This window comes from Scatophagus argus, chromosome 16 (assembly GCF_020382885.2).
Source record: "Scatophagus argus isolate fScaArg1 chromosome 16, fScaArg1.pri, whole genome shotgun sequence".
NCBI lineage: Eukaryota > Metazoa > Chordata > Actinopteri > Scatophagidae > Scatophagus > Scatophagus argus.
The window spans coordinates 12,725,508-12,745,805 of NC_058508.1; the positions used below are offsets into that span (position 1 = coordinate 12,725,508).

At 40.0% G+C, this 20,298-nt stretch overlaps 2 protein-coding genes across 9 annotated transcripts; one reads left to right on the top strand and one right to left on the bottom strand.

The window, feature by feature from the left end:
* The first annotated feature begins 1,489 nt into the window (after positions 1-1,489).
* LOC124073585 (centriolar coiled-coil protein of 110 kDa-like) lies at positions 1,490-10,976 on the top strand. 2 transcript variants are annotated; one of them, XM_046415899.1, is made up of 14 exons: positions 1,490-1,759; positions 2,532-2,742; positions 3,461-3,589; positions 4,372-5,599; positions 5,816-5,937; positions 6,103-6,280; positions 6,578-6,687; positions 6,807-6,923; positions 7,087-7,188; positions 7,270-7,386; positions 7,790-7,863; positions 7,975-8,037; positions 8,170-8,220; positions 9,920-10,976. In XM_046415899.1, exons 2-14 carry the CDS (start codon positions 2,578-2,580, stop codon positions 9,993-9,995), a joined length of 2,532 nt encoding a protein of 843 aa, XP_046271855.1. In that variant the 5' UTR covers positions 1,490-1,759; positions 2,532-2,577; the 3' UTR covers positions 9,996-10,976. The 2 variants fall into 2 exon arrangements, with proteins under 2 accessions (XP_046271855.1, XP_046271856.1); XM_046415900.1 differs by having other exon boundaries at positions 2,571-2,742.
* A 171-nt stretch (positions 10,977-11,147) lies between these two features.
* Positions 11,148-20,262, bottom strand: LOC124073584. Of its 7 annotated transcripts, none has more exons than XM_046415894.1 (8): positions 19,024-20,262; positions 18,822-18,903; positions 18,279-18,397; positions 17,544-17,625; positions 17,301-17,419; positions 15,395-15,484; positions 14,635-14,703; positions 11,148-14,253 (listed from the first exon to the last, which is right to left on the bottom strand). In XM_046415894.1, the coding sequence occupies exons 2-8, from the start codon at positions 18,892-18,894 to the stop codon at positions 12,091-12,093; spliced, it is 2,715 nt and encodes a 904-aa protein (XP_046271850.1). In that variant the 5' UTR covers positions 18,895-18,903; positions 19,024-20,262; the 3' UTR covers positions 11,148-12,090. The 7 variants fall into 7 exon arrangements, with proteins under 7 accessions (XP_046271850.1, XP_046271849.1, XP_046271848.1 ...); XM_046415893.1 differs by having other exon boundaries at positions 19,019-20,262; XM_046415892.1 differs by having other exon boundaries at positions 19,015-20,262.
* Positions 20,263-20,298: the final 36 nt, after the last annotated feature.

Below are 20,298 nucleotides of genomic sequence, written 5' to 3' on the forward strand. Positions count from 1 at the left end.
ACAGTGTAATTGATTATTTGTTTTTGAATCCCCATACAGAGTCTCATTATGACGAATTCCATGCAGCTTTGGTGAATAAAGAACAAAAGCATCTGGATATAGTCCTGTGCTATGAGCAGTCCACAGCCTGTGTGGGAGTGAAACATCAGTCCTTTGAGGTAGCCCACATCATGAGTAAAATTGTGAAACGCTGACATCAGTCCTTAGACCAAATCCCTTCTGTGAGGACTAATGTTGTTTAACTTTTTTGACAGGATCCCAAAAAAACGACCTTTACAGAAAGTGATATTGAAGCTCTACTTCGGGACAACAAGGAAAATGTGCGCATTTCCCAACCTACACGTTCAAGTTCACCTGTGCACGCCAGAGATGAGTTGTGAAGACAGCAACACAGTTTTGGTTGCTAGTGAATATGAGACGGCTCCTTCTCATGAAACAATGTTTTTGAGTTTTAGCATAATAAAGTAGTATATGAGACTGTAATTTAGTGATGCACATTCTCTCACAAATTTCAAATGAATGAAATTACCAGAATGGGTTGACTTGTGGTAACTTGAGTTAATAGCACAATAACAGCATAACTTGTTGCCAGGATTCCTAAAGTAAAATCGATGTTTGAAATTTCAAAGAGCTTCAGTAGGCTTGCACAGCTTCCTCATCTGTGGCAGTCCCAGGATCAGCAAACTAGACAGCACATTGGTAGATCTGGTCTTCTAAAATGGTCCACCTGAGCTGAAAAGGGAAACCAAAGAATTCTGCTGACTCCAAGATGATTTTCTGATAGTCTGGAAAAATCATCATAAGTCTAATAAAGTCGGTCATTCCTTCATTGTGATCTGAAATCCCTCAAAACACATGCAGACACGTTATATGGGTGCTTGACCATATACTGCATATACAATGCATGGAAGAGTTGAAATACCGCCCAAGCAAAGCAGTCAACTTCCCAGCCAGGCTGGACTTAAGACGTTTTTGTGGCAACTACTGTGATAGTGACATATTTGTCACTGGGAATTTGGAATATGTACTGCTAACGCACAGTATCAGCTGGTATAAAATCCTTAAAATGCACCTGCTTTGTTGAGGCCCTGTGTTAAAGAGAGCGTCTTATGTCAAAATAAATTCAACATATTGAACTTAGAATATATAATAACGAATATTTCAAACATTTATAAGGGGGATTGGAATACATGGAGACAATTTGTGCTTGAGCACACAGCAAAACTGCAGCTATGTAAAATAAAATGGTACAGACAGAGTGGGAAACAGTTCATGGCCCCCTATGGAAGCCATCGATGAACAATCGGATATCCGTTTCATACTGTCACAATGATTATTCAGATAAACTGAGAGGCAGTTCCATTTTTCTCTTGTTTCACCCTTTACGTTCCAGTGGCTTCTTTACTCCCTCTTTCTCGACACGAGTCGTGCACCAGCTCAGCAAACACTGTATTAAACATGAAAAAAAAATCTATTTCGCGTTGCGGGGAAGACACTGTCGATAATGAGTCTCCATTGAAGGGAACGTGGATGGGCCGTGTGGACCTTATTGGAACGTGGCCCAAGTGCTGTTGCTAGGAGGCGCTATTGGAGCCCGGAAGAGTTGAACATGGTGATGATGGCCAAACCGAGATTGAGAGGAGAAACATAAGGTTCATTTTCTTACCACACTTTCTTGTTTCCCTGCGACATTTGTGCGTGTGTAGCACTCGTCTTCGGGAGAAAGCAAAGGACAAATCACTTTTCTTCTTTTGTGAAGGTAAGAAAGGCGTAATGAATAATATGCACCGGTGTAAATAACGTTATCCACTGTCATGCTGCCACGGCACATCTGTACTAAAGGGTCTTTATGGCTTCAAAAGATGCCTTAAAATTTAGCATATTTTAGATTATAGTTCAAAAACCTGCCGGTATCAAGCTTGCCTCTCATAGCTAGATACAAGAAGAAAACCATTTCCACCTCTGCTGTGCTGTCATTGTAATGAATCGGTAGGAGGCAGCTACTTTAATTAGGCTACTGAAGACCACTAGGTTACTTTCATCAGCCTAAGAACCTCAGGTTGAATTAAAATCCGAGGGATGGTGATTCTGTTAAGGACGACTTTGCAGTGATGCGTTTTCAGTGAAATTCTGTTTTAATTCTGCTTATGCAGCAGCTGTTTTACACTTAGGCTAACGCCCTGTGTTAGGACTACCTGCCTGTGAATGGTGGGGTAGGCCTGACCATCCATGCTGACAGACATTTCAGAAATAGAAACTGTATTGATTTGACTTATGATTCTATTTACAGATCCATGAGACACGGAAATGGAAGACAGTCACCAGCAATGTCTGTTAGGAAGGAATGGCAGGAATGTGATGAGTGTGATAAAAGCACTGAGGGCAGACAGACCCTCTTTTGTTGTAGACGATTTGTCCTGCTGGTCCACTTATGATCACAGATTGCTTCCTCTAGTGATCCACACCCAGTGCAGTCTAAGCTGTCACAGAGACTTGTAGACTAATTCCACACTCTTCGTTTAATTTAACAGCGGGGTGACGAGACTACATGGTGTGTGTCTCCCATTCAGAGTGTGGATGTGTGGGTGTCCAGAGATGGAAAGCTATGAGGAGTTCTGTCTGCGGAGTTTGGCCACACTGCAGCAGCGTTTGGAATTCAAGAAAACGACATGTGAGCCATTGTGGTCCCCGATGGCTCACTCTGTCATCTGCTTCCATGGAAGAGCTGTACTTTCGCCTCTGGTAAGGAGGAAATAAACAGACTGAGAGATTATCTTAAGGGGATAACACAAGATGTAGCTGAACCGAATATAGTTTCAGAAGTTTTTTTTATCAAACTTAGACAGAAGCCGCAGCTAATGGATGTTTTTAAGAGGCTTGTAGATGGCCTGATATGCACAAAGATGGCTCTGCTTTTTAATGTTTGGTTGGTTTCCTTAGAGTCTGTTTATCTGTCACTGTCCTGCTCTTTGTATCTCTATGCTGCATAGTAACAGAAACTATTGCTCTGTTACAGAAACAATGAAAAGGATGTTATGGTATGTTTCAGGATTAAATCACTAATGTGCCCAGAGATACATAACCACATAGTTTAAATTTAATAGTATGTTACATTTAAGGAAAATTTATTTTTGACACATGGGCTGGCTTGTCCTGGTTAGATCAGCAGTTGGCAGGGGAGAGAGGTGATAACTGATGACGAAGAGCACCAAGTCTATTTGATGCAAGTCAGGAGAATCCGTCTGCTCATGACTGCTGACAAAACATGTTTTCAGGAATATGCACATGATGAAGAGGCCAGAGTGAGGCTGAGGATTTTTCATCCACACAAAGGGGACATGCATATGGTGGAAGAAGAGTGTTTGTGTTACTGAAAACCTTGTAATAGCAAGTTCTTGGCTTGCTATTACAAGTTTTTGAATCTGTGTTAAAAATAATAGTGTATACTTTATTTTTCCAGTTGAGTGCAGACCAGCGCAGTGAGATGTGTGACCACAGACGGAGGGCGGTCCAGCTGGAGGAGAACAGACAGAACCAGCAGAGGAGCAACCTTTTGGCCCGGGTTCAGGACATACTGGGCCAAGCTCAGGTCAGAAGCACAGTACGGTCCTAGTCTTAGACTTAGGGATACAGAGGGATACAAGATGTTTTGTGAAGTAAATAAAGAAGATGAGAGATTAAACAGCAAAATAAGAAAAGTAGTATGCTTTTGAAAGTTACACAACACTACTGATTTAACTACTGTCTGCAAATGCCACAAGAGATTTTTCATTTGCTTGACTGTCTCCAGTAGACTGAGCTATTTTTAGCTGATGATAGCCCTTTTTTGTCCACTCCACATCCACAACAGTTTCCACTTCCAGATCAGCTCTAGTTATGAAATTCCTTTTCACTGAATAAACATGACGGGCCAGTTTTTGTCTGTTGTTACTACTGATTTCCATATGCGTTTTTACTGAAAAACCAACATCAACAATCAAGCTACAAGAGTTTCGACGGATAATCAGTGTGGAAACAGCATGTAAGAATTCAGTGTCGTGGTTAAGATTAATCTGAGCTTTGCTTGGATTGGTCATGCTGGAATGATATTAGAGTATTATTCTAAAGTCTGAATTTGGATAACATACTTGACAAGTGATTTTTTTTTTAGTTCAGGCATATTTTAATGAGAACCAACAATGGACTACCTGATATATGGTAACTGTTTGCATGTAAGTAATGAACCAACAGCTTTGAACTATTGCAGTTTTAGAGAAATTGGGTATATGATCCCATAACTGCTAATCCTTTATTGTCACATTTGATTTTAGCGGTTATTTGGGGTATAATATAAAATGTTATGGGTTATATTTCTTTATTATCTCTGTACAGGCACATAAAGCACCAAGTGAAGAGGTTCAAAAGCCACCAGTTTTTAAATCTGCAACAGTCAGTGGCTACACCCTGGTCACTGACTCTCCTGGACTTCCCAGAGACTCTGGATTTGGGCTTCAGATAACTGATCAGTCTACCACTCCACCCTCTGAGACCCCCATTCTCAATGGCTGCAAGGCAGTGGAAGAAATAAAGGTGGAGCGTGAGCAGAAGAGTGAGGAGGAAGAGGAAGAGGAAGAGGAAGAGGAGGAGGAGGACATTAGTTTGGACAGCCTCCTTAAGAGATCAAGGGAGTATGTGAAGAGAGAACAGAGTCAGCAGGGCTCAAAAGCTGTCCAAACAGTCACCAGGACCCCCCCGCCTGAGACTGCCTCTGACACAGGGAACAAGAGCTGCAGTCCCGTGGTGGACACAGGCATTGAGTTTGGCTTCAGTCTTCACCATAGCCCTATTGGCACACCTCAGACCCAAATCCAGCCTCAAACTCTGTATGACTCTAGTCTCCAGCATTCTGACACCTTCTCACCAAGTCTGCCTGACCGGTATGCTCGTCTCCCCAGTCCAGAGTCTAGCATTAGTCCCCATCCACAGAGACGCAGGCCACGCCCAGTTTCTACAGGGAACATTCATTTTTCGTTTCCTATCGGCCCAGCAGACCTTATCCCCCGAAGCCCAGGAAGGTCAGGGGAAAGTCCTGGCATGGCTGATAAAGGAGAATCTCTCCCAGGGATCACAAAGTCTGATCCCTGGAGCTCAATGGGGAGTGAAGGTGCAGGTGGTGTCAGCAGGAGTAGTAATCGACGATCCAGCCACTGTGGTACTAGTCCCATGCAGGAGATCTGTAGCCCCATCGGTGCCTCAGGACTTAGCCCGAAGGGGCACCATGAGCATCTGGCTGCAGGATTTCGCAGACGCTGCCACACCCTGGACAGTCAGGTGCATAGGTCAAACTCTGGAGTTGAGCACATAGACCGCAGCCAGGAAAGGGTTCCTCGATTCATGGCAGGGGTTACATGGATGGCTCCAAGTCGGTGCATCCCTGCAGCCCCCTTAAACCAGTCGTATGAGATAGAGAGTCCCTCACCATGTCTGCTGAGGCCCCGCGTAACTCCTGACTTGGCTCAGGTCGCAATCAGGATGGAGCCTGATGACCCTCAAGAGACAAACAATGGAAGGATCACACCAACGGTCTTCAGAAATGCTGAGGGACAGTTCAGCAAGACAGGTGAGTTTCTCTTGAACACTTCCTGCACTGTGTATTCATTAAAATCTACAGAGTTAAATGATGTCATATCCACTGAGATCACTGTTTCTCCCACTGGAGTTTTTAGGTTAAATATTGTATGATAGAGAGGCAACGGAAATGAAGGAAAAGGATAAAGCCTTTTAAAAGGTAGAGGATAGCTCTTTTTTTCACGTATTTATTTGTGCACATCAACAGAGGAGACCCAGAGGCGAGCGCAGGCTCTGGAGGACATGCAAAGGCGTCTGGAGGAGGAGCATGCCTTGCAGATGTCGCTGCTACTGGCTGAGCAGGAGAAAGAACAACAGTGCCTCCGTCTGGTCAGCACACAGAATTACAACATGCATTCTCAGTAGAAGTAGATAGTTTTTATTTAATTTAATTATTGACCAACTGCCAAGAAAAGCAACAACCACACCTACTAAATTATTTGTAATGTATGTTATGTTGAAATGCTAAGGTGTGAATGTACTCCTTGTGTGCAGGAGCTCGAGGAGGCAGAGAGAAAGCTGAAGGAGCAGGGCCGTGTGCGGCCTTCGGCTGCGGATGCTTGTGGGTGGACTTCTAGGTCTGTGAATGACAGCTGTCCTGTTGTGAGCCCCTCCTGCCCAAGACTAAGCCCTGCCCATACACCATCTGAGCGATCGCCTGGACACAGCAAAGGTACTACTTCACCTTGCTCACTTATTACTGCGGTGCAGTTTGTAAAATATAGGGCATGATCAGAGAGATAAAAGACTATTGTAGTTCAGAGAACTCATTCGCAAGGTTTTTTGTTTCCTTTGTCCATTTTGAAACCCTTAAAATTGTAATTTCTGTTCATCTAAGCTAAATTTGTATTTATTTGTCTTTGTATTTAAACAAAACAAATTAGTGCATCATTTGTAGTATCTTCGCATACAGACTGCTCAAAACAAGGAAGGTCAAACACCTAAACACCTGAACTGTGTCTTTCTCCAGGTTTTCCCAGTCCTTTATGTTCCAATGTGTCATCTCCCTCCGTCCAGCCTCCTGTCTATCTGTGGGAGCCCACATGGGTAATTAACAAACCTCGAGCGAGGCTAAGTCTGGTGCGTATGCGTATGTCTGTATGTAAGTGGATAAGAGTGTATACTGTTGATGGACCTTTATTTTTCTCTGTGGTTCAATCTTTATGTTGCCATCTTGTTTCCTACTTTGTGTTGTCCAGGTTCTGACAACAGAGCAGCAAAGAGCCTTCTGTCGAATTGGTGCTATCATTCGTGGCTTCCTCACACGCAGACTGCTCAAAACAGAGAAAGTCAAACACCTGCGCCAGACCATCGTGGTGAGGTTACACACTCACATAGATGCTGAATACATACAATTAAAGTCTGTACACCCAGTCAAAAACATTGAAGACTTATTTAATGAATGAATTGTCATGTTAGTGACTTGGGGGAAAAATGTTTGTTTATGTATGTGTTTTCTATGTACATACGTGTGCCTAGGATACACAAGAGTTCATCCGTTCGTTCCAGACTGAAGCTCTACAGAAGAGAGCCACCCACTCAGCACAAGATCGCTCCCTGCAGGAGAGAGTTAGAGCCCAAGTATGATGTGCAGTTACTGTCAACAAACAGCAGAGGTCCATCTTCCCTTGTCTTTATGTGTGCATCTTTTCCCTCCCTCAGCTTCGTGCAGCCCTTTATGACATCCATGACATCTTCTTTGAGATGCCTCTGGGGGATCGTTTGGCATTGTTGCAGCAGGACAGGGAGCTTCGAGCAGAGCGGAAGCTACGTGGCATGGTAACTTGAGAGTATAAGCCAGTAATCGGTTACATAGCCAATTCAATGAGAGTAAAGTGAAATGTTGCTCTTCTTTAAAAGGAAAGTCCACACATTTTTATTTTGGGAGTTTATATTTTAGCTTGCCAACCAAGCTGGATGATTTACGTAAAGTTTACCAAGGTATAAATAAAGACGTTCATGGTGTGTTTATGTAATTTCTATATTATTTGTAATGTTTTTCTCACAGCAAAGCTATATCTGTTAAGATGAATTATAATGGGTCTACCTGCTGATAACTGGTGGCAAAAATAATCCTAATCAACAGTCTCAAACGTCTTCAACAAAACATGCCTTATCCCATTCTGTCAATGTCAGCACTCCTATCAAACTATGTTCTTTATTGACTGCATCAAACCTGCAGGAGAAAGCTAAGTGCCCCAAGGAGAGAGTGGTTCTCTCTGCTGCCACACAGAGGTCTCTGGACAGGAAAAAGAGGTAGAATGTAAAAAAGTTACACAGCCATACTGGTTTAAGATGTTAATGTTTTTGAAAATGACATCCAGTGATCAGTAGTGTTTTTACTGAGTATATCTGATACTCCTTCAGGGTCGGCGAATCCCCAGCACAGGCAAGGAAGATGCAGAAGCCAAAGAGCCCCACTATCAACAGGTGCCAGACACATCAGTGGCACTTTATTATCACCCTTTTTTATCTTGGGCCTTATATTATTTGGCTTCATGCTGTAAACTATATTTTCAGAATAACACACTCTACATACACCCATTTTTTTCCCTTCTTCAGAGTCCTAAAGCCAAGCCAAGGCCAAACTTCAGGCCAGCTGAACCGCCAGGGGTGAGTTTGTTCTAATATCTTTTTCACCATGCTTAACAGTTCCAAAGCACCTTATCTTATCATAAAACACACAAACTGCCATATACAATTTATTTGGACAGACTCTTATTGCTTGCTTATTCCACTGCTGAGACAATGTTGATTGGCTGATTGACAGGTTGCTCCTGTCATGATGAACAAAGCTAATGCATGCTATGCATTTTATATACGGTACATATATATATATATTGTCATTCCAACACATCACTTTCTTCACCTCTCACTAAAGGCAGCAGTGATTTAATTCAATTCAATTCAGTTTATTTATATAGCGCCAATTCACAACAAAAGTTATCTCATGACACTTTCCAATTAGAGCAGGTCTAGACCAAACTCTTTAATTAAACTGTAATACAGAGAGCCCAACATTCCCCTTGAGCAAGCACTTGGCGACAGTGGTGAGGAAAAACTGCCTTTTAGAAGGCAGAAACCTCGGAGCAGACCCTGGCTCAAGATGGGCGGCCATCTGCCTTGACTGGTTGGGATATGAGAGAGAGCGAGAGAGAGAGAGAGAGAGAGAGAGAGAGGGTGAGGCGGTGGGGTGTGAGAGAAGGAGCACACAAGCAGAGATGCATAGCAGCAGTAATAATACCAGAAGTATTGGAAATGTAGATAATGATAATGACAATGAAGTATACAGAAGGTATTATGGTGATTTTGATAACAACAGTAGTAACAATAATAATGGTAGTAGTTGTACAGAGTCGTAACAGAATTAAATCAGATTATGACTAAACAGTAGTAATCGCAGTAAGTTTCGAGCAGGACCGCAGCAGGAGGTCCAACCATGATCGATACGAACCTGCATGACAAGAAAGCACAAGGACTCCAGGGAAGAAGTTGGGTTAGTGATATGCTTTAATGGGACATAAATGTGTGCAGAAGGAGAGGAGGAGGAAGAAAGAGCTCAGTGCGTCATGGGAGGGCCCCCGGCAGTCTAAGCCTATAGCAGCATAACTAGGGGCCAGGCTAGGCCAGCCCTAACTATAAGCTTTATCAAACAGGAAAGTTTTTAGTCTACTCTTAAATGTAGAGAGGGTGTCCGTCTCCCGGACCGAAACCGGAAGATGGTTCCATAGCAGAGAAGCTTGATAACTAAAGGCTCTGGTTCCCAATCTACGGTACTTTCGAGGACAAGTAGCCCTGCATTTTGGGAACGCAAAGCTCTGGTGGGATAATAGGGTACTTTTAACTCTTTAAGATAGAATGGTGCTTGACCGTTCAGGGCTTTATAAGTGAGGAGGAGAATTTTAAAATCTATGCTGAATTTTACAGGTAGCCAATGTAGAGAAGCCAGAACAGGAGAAATATGACCTCTCATGCTGGTTCTTGTCAGTAGTCGTGCTGCAGCATTCTGGATTAGCTGGAGAGTCTTCATAGATTTATTGGGGCAGCCTGATAGAAGGGAGTTACAATAATCCAGTCTGGAGGTAATGAATGCATGAACTAATTTTTCTGCATTTTTCTGACTCAGGATGTGCCTAATTTTTGCAATGTTGCGGAGGTGAAAGAATGCAGTCTTTGAAATATTCGCTATGTGTGAGTTAAAGGACATGTCCTGGTCAAAGATAACTCCTAAATTCCTTACAGTCTACACTGTATGAACTTAAGCTTTAGTCGATGTCTTTAAAATGGTGTGATGGTGGATATTTCCTCTCAGGAGCTGGTACAGAAGAACACCAGAGGAGCGAGTGAGGCGCACAGACAGCCTGAAGAAACAGCACTCTCTCGGCTGAGAGGTGACTCAACATCCCTTGACATATGAACTTGAATGTTTAGTCTATGAATACAAGCCCTGCACCACTGAAACCCCAGGCAGCGCTGTTGATGAAATGATTGTCTTTAGTCTGCCCTCTGAAATTCAAATGATTGTTTTCACTGCTACACTTTATCTCATTAATGTACACCGTCAAATTGCCATTGTTGCTGACTGTTGTAGCTTGCTAAAATAGTTTTTAGTAGCAACAACTGATTGTTATACACAAAATTCACATGTAGCTTGATATGGAATATCAATGACTATGTTGGTACATTTTAAATTTTTTTTTTGGAAGGGTATCTGGACTTAAATGCAAGCTAGAAAAAGGTCAGAGTTAGGAAAAATAAGTCCAAAACTTTATCTGTGCCTAAGAACTATGCCTTTGCTGTCTGTAGTATTTTAGTATGTATATATTCATCATTTGTGTTCAAAAACATCTAGTGCTTATAACGGTCAGAAAATGTGCAGGCATCTGTTTTATGCTGATACTTATATAATGTAGTTGTCATAAAAATATGTATCATAAAGTTTTTTGTTCAAGGGCTTAGAGTACCTGCTTGTGCTTTATTTCTTTATTCAAAGGTGCTGAGTTTACAATGCTCTGAGACATTTCAGTGTGTTTCAACATTTGGCTTAAATCAGTGCCGAATGGGGAAAAACTCTAAATGTACTTGTTTACTGACACATCACTACACTGCTCCGGTATGCTATTACGTACAATTAACTTCACTTAATAGGAAATGCATAGCAGGCACTCAGCTGGAGTTTCCACTGGAAAAGGAATACCCACAACCACTTGTTTACTGCAATACCACTTTGACTTTATACTTCTGCATCAGTAGTATTCAGTGTGTTGATGTTTGCTGACATTGTGATGCTCTTTAAATATGTTTTTTTTTTTTATTTATAATGCCAAATTGTCATGTTTTCTATGACTAGAATAAATTCTGAAATTATCTGAATTTTCTGGACTCTGATTTGTGACAAAATGAAAAGATATTAACAGTGAAACTGGTTTAACTCAACAAATTAGGTAGCGGAGTAAATGACAATTAAAGATCTCGTGATGCAATGCTGTCTGCATTCATATAATTTCATCTTAGGTTTGGCTCAGAAACTAGACCACAGATTCAAGCAGTGAGAGTTTAATAACAATATTGTATGTCCAACAGAATACATATTACAAGAAAAATACTCACAGTGGGCACTGTGAACAATTTGCACAGTTTGTTCTGTCTCACTGTAAGATCACATGGAGTAACATATATACATGGAGTAACATATATATCCAACATATCTGTAAATTACTGTATACCTGGCACTTACTGCTTATTGCACTTCTGGTTAGATGCCAAACTGTGTTTCGTTGCATTGTACTTGTATATGTGCAATGACAATAAAGTTGAATCTAATCCAATCTAATATAAGGCTCCTTCCCAAATAATAGTGAACAGTGGTACTTTCAATACAGTTATAGTGACTATTTTTGCATTTATTTATTATTGTAACAATATAATGTCAATATGTTGTCACAGCCGGCTTTCATAGACAGAAATTCTATTTTCGTACAGACATTGCGCTTGCAATTTCCCAACCAAGAAAAGAAAATGAAAAATATAAAATAAGATTAAAACTAAAATAAAATATAAAATATCAGATATTTACATGTGTCTGTACATTTATATGTTTCTGGAATCTATCTAAACCTATCTAAATGTCTATTTAATATTTTTAGCCAGTTATGGACAGATATGTCATTTGACATTTGCTGTTATGAAATATTGTTATTACCAGTTAAAGATGATCACATATCAAAGACAATGCCCAGGGACTAGTAGTTAATTATTTTGAACCTTTGTGATTTGGCATAGCATAGAAAAGAGATTAAACTTAAAAATAGGTGACTAAAAAACACAAGGAATCACAGGGGGGACGTTGATGCTAATGGCAAGGCAAGTTACATCTACTGTACATAGTCACAGATTGCAATTCTAAGTTTAAGATAAGTGCCATATCAAAAAGGCAAATGTTTCCGGTTTTGCTGCTGCTTCCTCTTTTACCCTGCAGTGACTCTAATATCTCTCGTATGTGTTTGGTAGAGGCACAAGCCAGCCATCCACACACATACATTTACACTTGATATCCTCTAAGAAGAAGGCTTTGAGTTGATCTGCCTTTGCACCTCTTTCAAAGATAGTCTTTTGTGTGTTGTTGGGATGTATTTTGCTGGGCCATGTATCAGGTTTGATGTCATATTGGTACACCACAATGATTGGAATAGCCTGGCATGAACAGTTGGATGGACAAATGCAGTTTTCTTTGAAAAGTAAAATCGACTGTATTTCTCCACAGCAGCCGTTCTTGAGTTTAATAATACAGTCTGTTTTGTCTGACTCCTTAGAGTTTGTAGAGTGATAAACGTTGTGTCCTTTAGAGAAGCTGTCATAAGCTTCTACTGATTTGACAAGAACTGTTCGATTTAGGAGCTCTTGTACTGCTAGTTTTGTGGATCCCACGAGATCCAGCTGATGTGATTTTCCAAGGGGTTTGTCAGAGCCACTGGTATCATTTACTGTTGTCAGCTTGGCTAACAACTCAACAAAATCTGATTGCTGGTTAAAAACTGAAGAACTAAGGTGCCTGGGTAAGCGCAGCCAAGTGAGAAACCTTTGATAAATTTGCTGAGGGTTATCATTTATGCCTTTAAGGAGAGCCCTTAAATTTCCATTGTTTTTCTCAAAACTAAATGCTGATGTTGCCCAGAGAGGCCCCCAGTTCAGAACACTTTCAGTTAAGTGGATTAACTGATGGCAGTTGAAAGAGACATTTTCTTCACCATAAAGTTCTTTCATGTCTTCTACAAAGCGTACAAAGTACTCATGGGCTAGCTGAAGGTCGTACTGTGATATTGATTCTTGAAGAAGAATGTGAACACCAAATGACAAGTAAAAATAATGTACCAGAAATTTAGGATGCAGGATACCGGGCAGGACAGCAATAGCATAAAATAAAATGAATGCTCGCCACTCTGATGCTTTCCAAGTGTCCCTACACTTCAGTGATCGCGGAGATCTGGTTATTTCTAACGGTGGCTTTAGACAGAGAAGACGGGAGTCCATTTCTGAAATCTGTTGACCTACATACCAAGGTTTCATAGAGTTTTCCTGGTCCAACCACAGAGACATAAGTTGTTTGGACACACCAAGTAGAACTGAGTGCATGTACTCCGGTACAAATCCAAAAACTATGTCAAACAAGGGAAGTTTGGAAAGCAATGAAAATCCTTTCACTCCATTTTTTGAGGAGTTTACGCCTTCAGCCTGTCTTGCATCATCTATAAATGTTTCATTTGACCTCGCTACTTGTTTGTTTTCATCATATGGGTAGGACCTCATGTGTCCTCTGCCTTTTGTGACACTCATGCCAGGGTGTAAACACCAGTCACAACCATATTCACCATTGAATTTTTTGCAGTTTCGAAGGAGTGGCCTTGCCACGGCATCAGAGGAGCAAACCAAGGAGAAGACTTTTGAGGAGTGAACTTTGCCTTTGCTGTCTTTCCACTGGAAGGGATTTTGAGCTAAGTCACCACATTCATCTATGAAAGGCTTTAGAAATGTGTTCATCTTAGGTTTTTCTGGGCCAAACCAAAGTCCTGCAACTATTACGTTTTCCTTTCTATGTGTGTAAGGAAGTTCATTAATAGTGAACTGAAGAGGCCAAATTGAGTTCATGGCTGAGTTATAAATTGGTACTTCATCACAGTTCCATGTAAGTGTTATATCATCTGCCGCCAATGCTCCTTGTTTGAGTAGATTCTGGTACATTCTCCCATCCATCACATCTTTAATGTCACTCCCATGGTTGACTGTTTTAGGTAACAACTCAGTGCCATGACTTTTAAGGACGTTTTTTAGAAGGTCTTTCAATGACGCAGCCAAAAAGAAGTGTCCACTTTTAGTGCTGTTTTTTTGGTTGAACATTGTGTCACACTGAAAACAGAGACAGTCGTCAGGATTTTTTCCCATGTAGTTTTGACAGACGTGGCAGTAAAACACAGTAAACAAGGCAGGAACCTTATCAGAGAGACACTTAGATATGAGGGCCAGGTCAGGGCTGAGAAAATTCAGTAGAGCCATTAATTCAACCACAGCCGCACTTAGATGGTGGCGCAAGATGAAGAGTATCACAGCAAGAGGGCCTGTACTCAAGCTGTTGGACCCTGGCTCCTCAGTCTGCGAAAATGTAACAAATATTTTCATGTGATTTGAAAAGATGTGTGTGTTTAAAGGTCCCGTGTAAGCTTTGGAGAAAGTTAGCCACTGTTTTTCGCAAAGTCATTTCTGTCCAAAATGATCTGTTATCAAATGTGCATTCTCTCAAACTTCCTTTTGTTTACATCATAAATGCTACTTTGCTTTATTTGTCATTAAAGTATGCACCATTTTCTAGCTGCATAAAAGATGTTGGTTGGAGGAGGGGGATATGGAAGGAAAGAGGATCAACAGAGAGAATAAGAGCAGAAAGAACCTTTAGCAAGGTTTACAGAAAACAGTAGGAAATTATTATTGTAATTTACTGACTGAAACAAAAAATAACCCCCCCCACCTTCTTACCATCTCATTGTCATGCCCTGTGTCAGATGTTGAACTGGACTCAAAGTGCCATGGAAAAATAGTTGGGTCCTGCATATAAGAATATTTTATTAAAACCTGAAGTATATTAAATTAGATTAGATTCAACTTTAGTGTCATTGCATAGAAAACAAAATGATGAACAAAGATGTACAAACATAAAGCCATAATATTTTCTGGATAAGTCATAGTCTTTCACTTTGATTTGCAGATACTGAATGTTTCTTGCTGAAGGTTTGAACAACTCCAATGGGTTACTCAGAAGAAAAATTTGACAATTTTGGACATTTATTACATTTATTTGTTGGCTTGTGAAGAGTTAAATGAAAGGAATGATAACACTCTTATATCAGTTTTTAAACAAATATCATCCATGATTCAGGAAAGATTTCACGTCCTAGTATGTAAACTTCCAGAGGACATGAAACTACCGGTCAGTCATGGACTGTCTTGCCCTTGCATCTTTAATCTTCCTGTGTGTACATAGTGTAGGTCATTTTAATACATTACGTTAACCTCTTTGAACTGCAAATGTGCAAAAACAAACAAATCTTGCGAGGTAGGTATGATCCAGGCAGCTTAGCAGACCTGAAAAATTAATAAGGGAAGCAACTGGCCTGGCTCTGTCTGTAAGGTGACAAACCTCACACCCAGTGTGAAATAAAGTGAATAGGTGTATATCCCAAAATGGCAACCTCCAGTGTGATTCCTTTCATTTTGCATGTGTGATCACAGAACTTACTATTTTAGGGATGTCCTCTTGGTCTGAATTTGTGTCAGTTTCACTGTCCATAGTCATTACAGGAGAATCACAGTGCCTTCTTTTCATGGTCTGCAGTGGCAACAGAATCTATAAATTAATACTTATTTCACAAACACAAACAAGTCTGATCCGCTGCCTTAATAGCTTATACATTTACGACTCCAAATAAGAGTTTGACATCAAATCGTTCTTTATCAGCACTCTCCATATATGATTTTTTATGTATGTGTCTGATTCCTGTAATTTGTCACAATATGTTTGCATCGTTTTTTATGTGTCTGTAAAGTATTTATTTATACTACATGCCTTTAGTGGTAGGGTTAGGGTTAGGGTTACGGAAGGGTTAGGGTTAGGGTTAGGGTTAGTGAAGAAAGAGCTTGTTTTTCCAAAGAAACAGCTGCTGTTGTCATTCCATTTAAAAAGTATGTAAGACAGAGCTAGATTTGCTGCAGTCGTGTGTATATTTTTATGACAGACAAGGTTCATATTCCTTTAATTTAAAATGCGAGTCCTGGTTACTCGGAATTTTGGTGTAAAGTGTCTGCTTATGAGATACACAGTGGGGATCGAAAATTTGGGCACCCCAGGTAAAAATTTGTATTAATGCATAAAGAAGCCAAAGAAAGATGGAAAAATCTCCAAAAGGCATCAAATTACAGATTACAGATTACAGACATTCTTATAATATGTAAAAAAAAAATTAAAAAAAATTAGATTTTATTTCTATCATTTACACTTTCAAAATAACAGAAAACAAAATAGTGGCGTCTGCAAAAGTTTGGGCACCCTGCAGAGTTAACCCCTTGTACTGCCCCCTTTGGCAAGTATCACAGCTTGTAAATGCTTTTTGTAGCCAGCCAAGAGTCTTCCAATTCTTGTTTGAGGTATCTTCTTCCTTACAAAAGTCTTCCAGTTCTTTGAGATTTCTGGGCTGTCTGTCATGCACTGCTCTTTTAAGGTCTATCCATAGATTTTCAATTATGTTGAGTTCAGGAGATTGTGAAGGCCATGGCAAAACCTTCAGTTTACGCCTCTTGATGTAATCCACCGTGGATTTTGAGGTGTGTTTAGGATCATTATCCATTTGTAGAAGCCATCCTCTCTTTAACTTCAGCTTTTTCACAGATGGCATCAAATTAGAGTCCAAAATTAGCTGAAATTTTTATTGAATCCATTTTTCCTTCTACTTGTGAAATATTCCCTGTGCCACTGGCTGCAATGCAACCCCCAAGGCATGATTGATCCACCCCCATTCTTAACAGTTGGACAGAGGTTCTTTTCATTAAATTCTGTGCCCTTTCTTCCAAACATACCTTTGCTCATTCCGGCCAAAAAGTTCTATTTTAACCTCATCGGTCCACAGAACTTGTTTCCAATATGTATCAGGCTTGTCTATATGTTCATTTGCAAACGTCAAATGCTGATTTTTGTGGTGAGGATGTAGAAGAGGTTTTCTTCTGATGGTCTCTTCTGAAGACTATATTTGTACAAGTATCTCTTTATAGTGGAATAGTTGGGGCAAAGTCAGATGAGTCTGGGCATTTAAAACCTTTGAGATTGACCTCACCTGGTGATGCTGCCTGATGATTGTGAACAATCCATGACACTGTCAGGTCTCAGCTTTCCAAAGGGGGTGGTGCATGCTATAAACTTTGCAGGGTACCCAAAGTTTTGCAGATGCTTTTTTCCCTTTTCTGTTATTTTCAGAGTGTAAACAAATTAAAGAAAATCTGACTTTTTTTTTTAATACGTTGTAAGAATGTCTAATCTGTAATTTGATGCCCTTGAGATATTTTCCATCTTTGCTTGGCTTCTTTTTGCACATTAAAATAAATTTTAGCCAGGGGTGCCCAAACCTTTGATCCCCACTGTAGTTGCATGTTACCTGTAAGTATTCTCTGAGTCTCTTTCTGAATTTCACTCTTGGTCCAATTTTAGGAATCAAGTCATTGAGGATGTCTGACTCCTCTAGACTGAGGAAAGTTTCCTTGTGAATACCTTCATCTGAAATGAACAACAACAACAATAATGATGATGATAATAATAATAATGAAACAATAAAATTTAACTTACTAAGATCAGTGGGTCTATGTCCACTCCAAAGCAGGACTGTAACACAATATTTTACCTTCAAATCTTTGAATCAACTCGTTGAGATCCCATTGACTTAATTTATCCCGGACAAAATCACTTGTCTCCATGGAATTCCACTGCAGAAATAGGATGAAGACATTTATTGTCTTGACCAATTGTAGTGTATTATGGATATTTAATAAATCATTATTAGAGTGTCTCCAATTATTTTCATATTAGAGTACACCTATGTAAAATACACAACAACTGTGCTTTTAGTATTTGGACGAATGGAAAAGGTTTGTTGAACTTCATAATTACATATTTGTGGTTAGATAAAACACAGTGTTTACCAAACACTTAGTGGTTGTCTGTCTCAAACTGCAGGCTGTTTTGTTTTGTTTCCGTTTGTGAAGCTTTTTTTGTTTCAGTGCACTGCCACTAATCTATTTTAACTCGGGTGACACTCTAAAAGTTATAAAGAAAAAGAGATAAAGACAAAGCCATCAGGCACACAAACTAAACTGAAATGCACTAAACTGCTGTTTCTGTATGGCCAGCAATGTGATGATACAATTGGCTGCAGAAGGAGAAATATTTAAGTTGTTGAATTTTCTGGACGGAAAACAGATTCCTGCATTGATTCTGTCATCTCTGTGTTGCATGTCCTGCTTGTGTACATTTCTAGGAAAGATGACTTTATCCAAGAAATAAATCAAAGTTTAATGTCCTGCAACACTGACAACCAAACATGTTTTCAAATGACAGTATGTTAGTAAAAGCACATTACCTGTAGGTATTCTCTTAGTCTCTTCCTGAATTTTACTCTTGGTCCAATTTTGGGAAACAAGACATTGATGATATCCAAATCTCCAAGATTCAGAAAAGTTTCTTTGTCAATTTTTTCATCTGACATAGTAAACAACAACAACAAAACAAAGTTATATGTGATGATAATACATTGGATCCTGTTTTCACACACACTGTGATGAGTCACAAGTCACTGTGATGTCCTGACTGACTCAATATACATAAACTTTAGAAGAGTTAAAGTAGAGCCCAAGCATAGCTGATCTCCACCTGTGACCTATCACCTGTTACTGTAATGAACAGTACAAAAACACAAAAACTCTAGTTCTTTGTCCTAGTGACAAAGAATATTAAGAATTATTAAGAATTAATATACTTCCAGTCTTTATCATTTATGCTTTTTATATCCTCTATAATTTTTGGAGTACATATGCAAAAACATAAGATTTATCATCATTGTGTCAAAATTTCAGCGTCATTAATGGCATAACATGCTCACCAATGCCAAATGGTGATACAGTACCTTCAAATCTCTGCATGAACTGACTGAAGCCCCATTCAGTCAATTTGTCTCTGACAAAATCAGATGTCTCCATGTCAACTCACTGTAAAAATGGTAAACAATTAATAACACAACAATTAATGAACAATCAAAATCACTTGCTTGAATCTTCTTATAAATTTCTGAGGTGTCTGATCTCAGAGGTCTCCCTTACTCACTCCACCTGTTCTTGCTGATGTGATACTCGTGAGTCATGTAGTACAAAGGTATTTGGTACGGAAATTATAGAGCTATAAACTTCCACTTTCCTCCTCTGTGTTGCCTTGTTTTCTTTCCTCTCTTGAAGTCAAGTAAAGCCACTCCTCTGGTGCTCTGGATACTCTTTCATAACTGGCTCCACGCCCTAACAGACATCACAAGGTTTAATGAGTTTGGTTACCTACAACACAAATCTTTGGTTCACACAAGAACAGAGGAACATGCAGAGACAAATACACACCCTGCAGATCTATGATCTATGAGTAAGTTTGTTGATGTTCTGTGTTGAGGTTTTTGGTTAGTGCCCATAATTGTGGTTCTAACTTGGATTTTTAAATTTTGAAATCTTTGCATTACAAAATTTTGCAAGTACTGTGTGAGTGTTGCTTCCTCTTCCCAGTATCCATGCAAATAGAATGCAAACCATTCATCCTGAAGAGGAACTAACCCTTAGGGCTTGTAAGTTCAAATTGTTAAACTGTTAAACCGGTTTCCTGAAGTTGGGTATAAGGTTCCAAAAAACAGGCGCAGAGATACAGCCAGACCATGACAGCAATGTCTGTCTATATAAGCTGACAATGGAAACTTGCCAATTGTTGTTTTTTGGCACAAAGCAACTTTTTCATCACCTACATTGGCTTGGAAATATTGTGGCTTGTGAAGGTCATTCAGTCTAAAAAATCTCAAGAACAGTGAATATATCCCACAATGCAGTCACCAAAACCATCATACACTATGATAAAACTGGCTTAACTGGATAAAACTGGTCCCAGGAAAGGAAGACCAACAGAGGATAAGCTTATTAGAAATACCAGCCTCAAAAAGTGCCAATGTACAGCACCTCAGATTAGAGCCCACATAAACGGTTCTTGGAGTTCAAGTGGTGGACATATTTCAACATCCACTGTTCAGAGGAAACTGTGTGACTCAGGACTCCATGGTCAAACTGCGGCAAAGATGCCATTACTTCGGAAGATCAACAAGCAAAAGAGACTTGCTTGGGCCAAGAAACACAAGGAATGGATATTAGACCAGTGAAAAATTGTCCTTTGGTCTGATGAGCCCAAATTTGAGATTTTTAGTTTTAACCGCCATGTCTTTGTTAGACGTAGAGAGGGTGAACACATGGCTCCTTAATGTGTGGTTCCCACTGTGAAGCATGGGGTAGGAGGTGTGATGGTGTGGGAGGGCTTTGCTGGCTACAGTGTTGGTGACTTGGTCAAAATAGAGGGCACACTTA

Coding starts and splice junctions, on each gene's coding strand:
- LOC124073585 (XM_046415899.1), top strand. CDS start 2,578: ATGTGTGGGTGTCCAGAGATGGAAAGCTATGAGGAGTTCTGTCTGCGG. Junction 2,743..3,460: donor GAGCTGTACTTTCGCCTCTG/GTAAGGAGGAAA, acceptor TTATTTTTCCAG/TTGAGTGCAGACCAGCGCAG. Junction 8,038..8,169: donor AAGAGCCCCACTATCAACAG/GTGCCAGACACA, acceptor TCCCTTCTTCAG/AGTCCTAAAGCCAAGCCAAG.
- LOC124073584 (XM_046415894.1), bottom strand. CDS start 18,894: ATGGAGACATCTGATTTTGTCAGAGACAAATTGACTGAATGGGGCTTC. Junction 18,398..18,821: donor GTTCATGCAGAGATTTGAAG/GTACTGTATCAC, acceptor TTACTATGTCAG/ATGAAAAAATTGACAAAGAA. Junction 17,420..17,543: donor GTTGATTCAAAGATTTGAAG/GTAAAATATTGT, acceptor TGTTCATTTCAG/ATGAAGGTATTCACAAGGAA.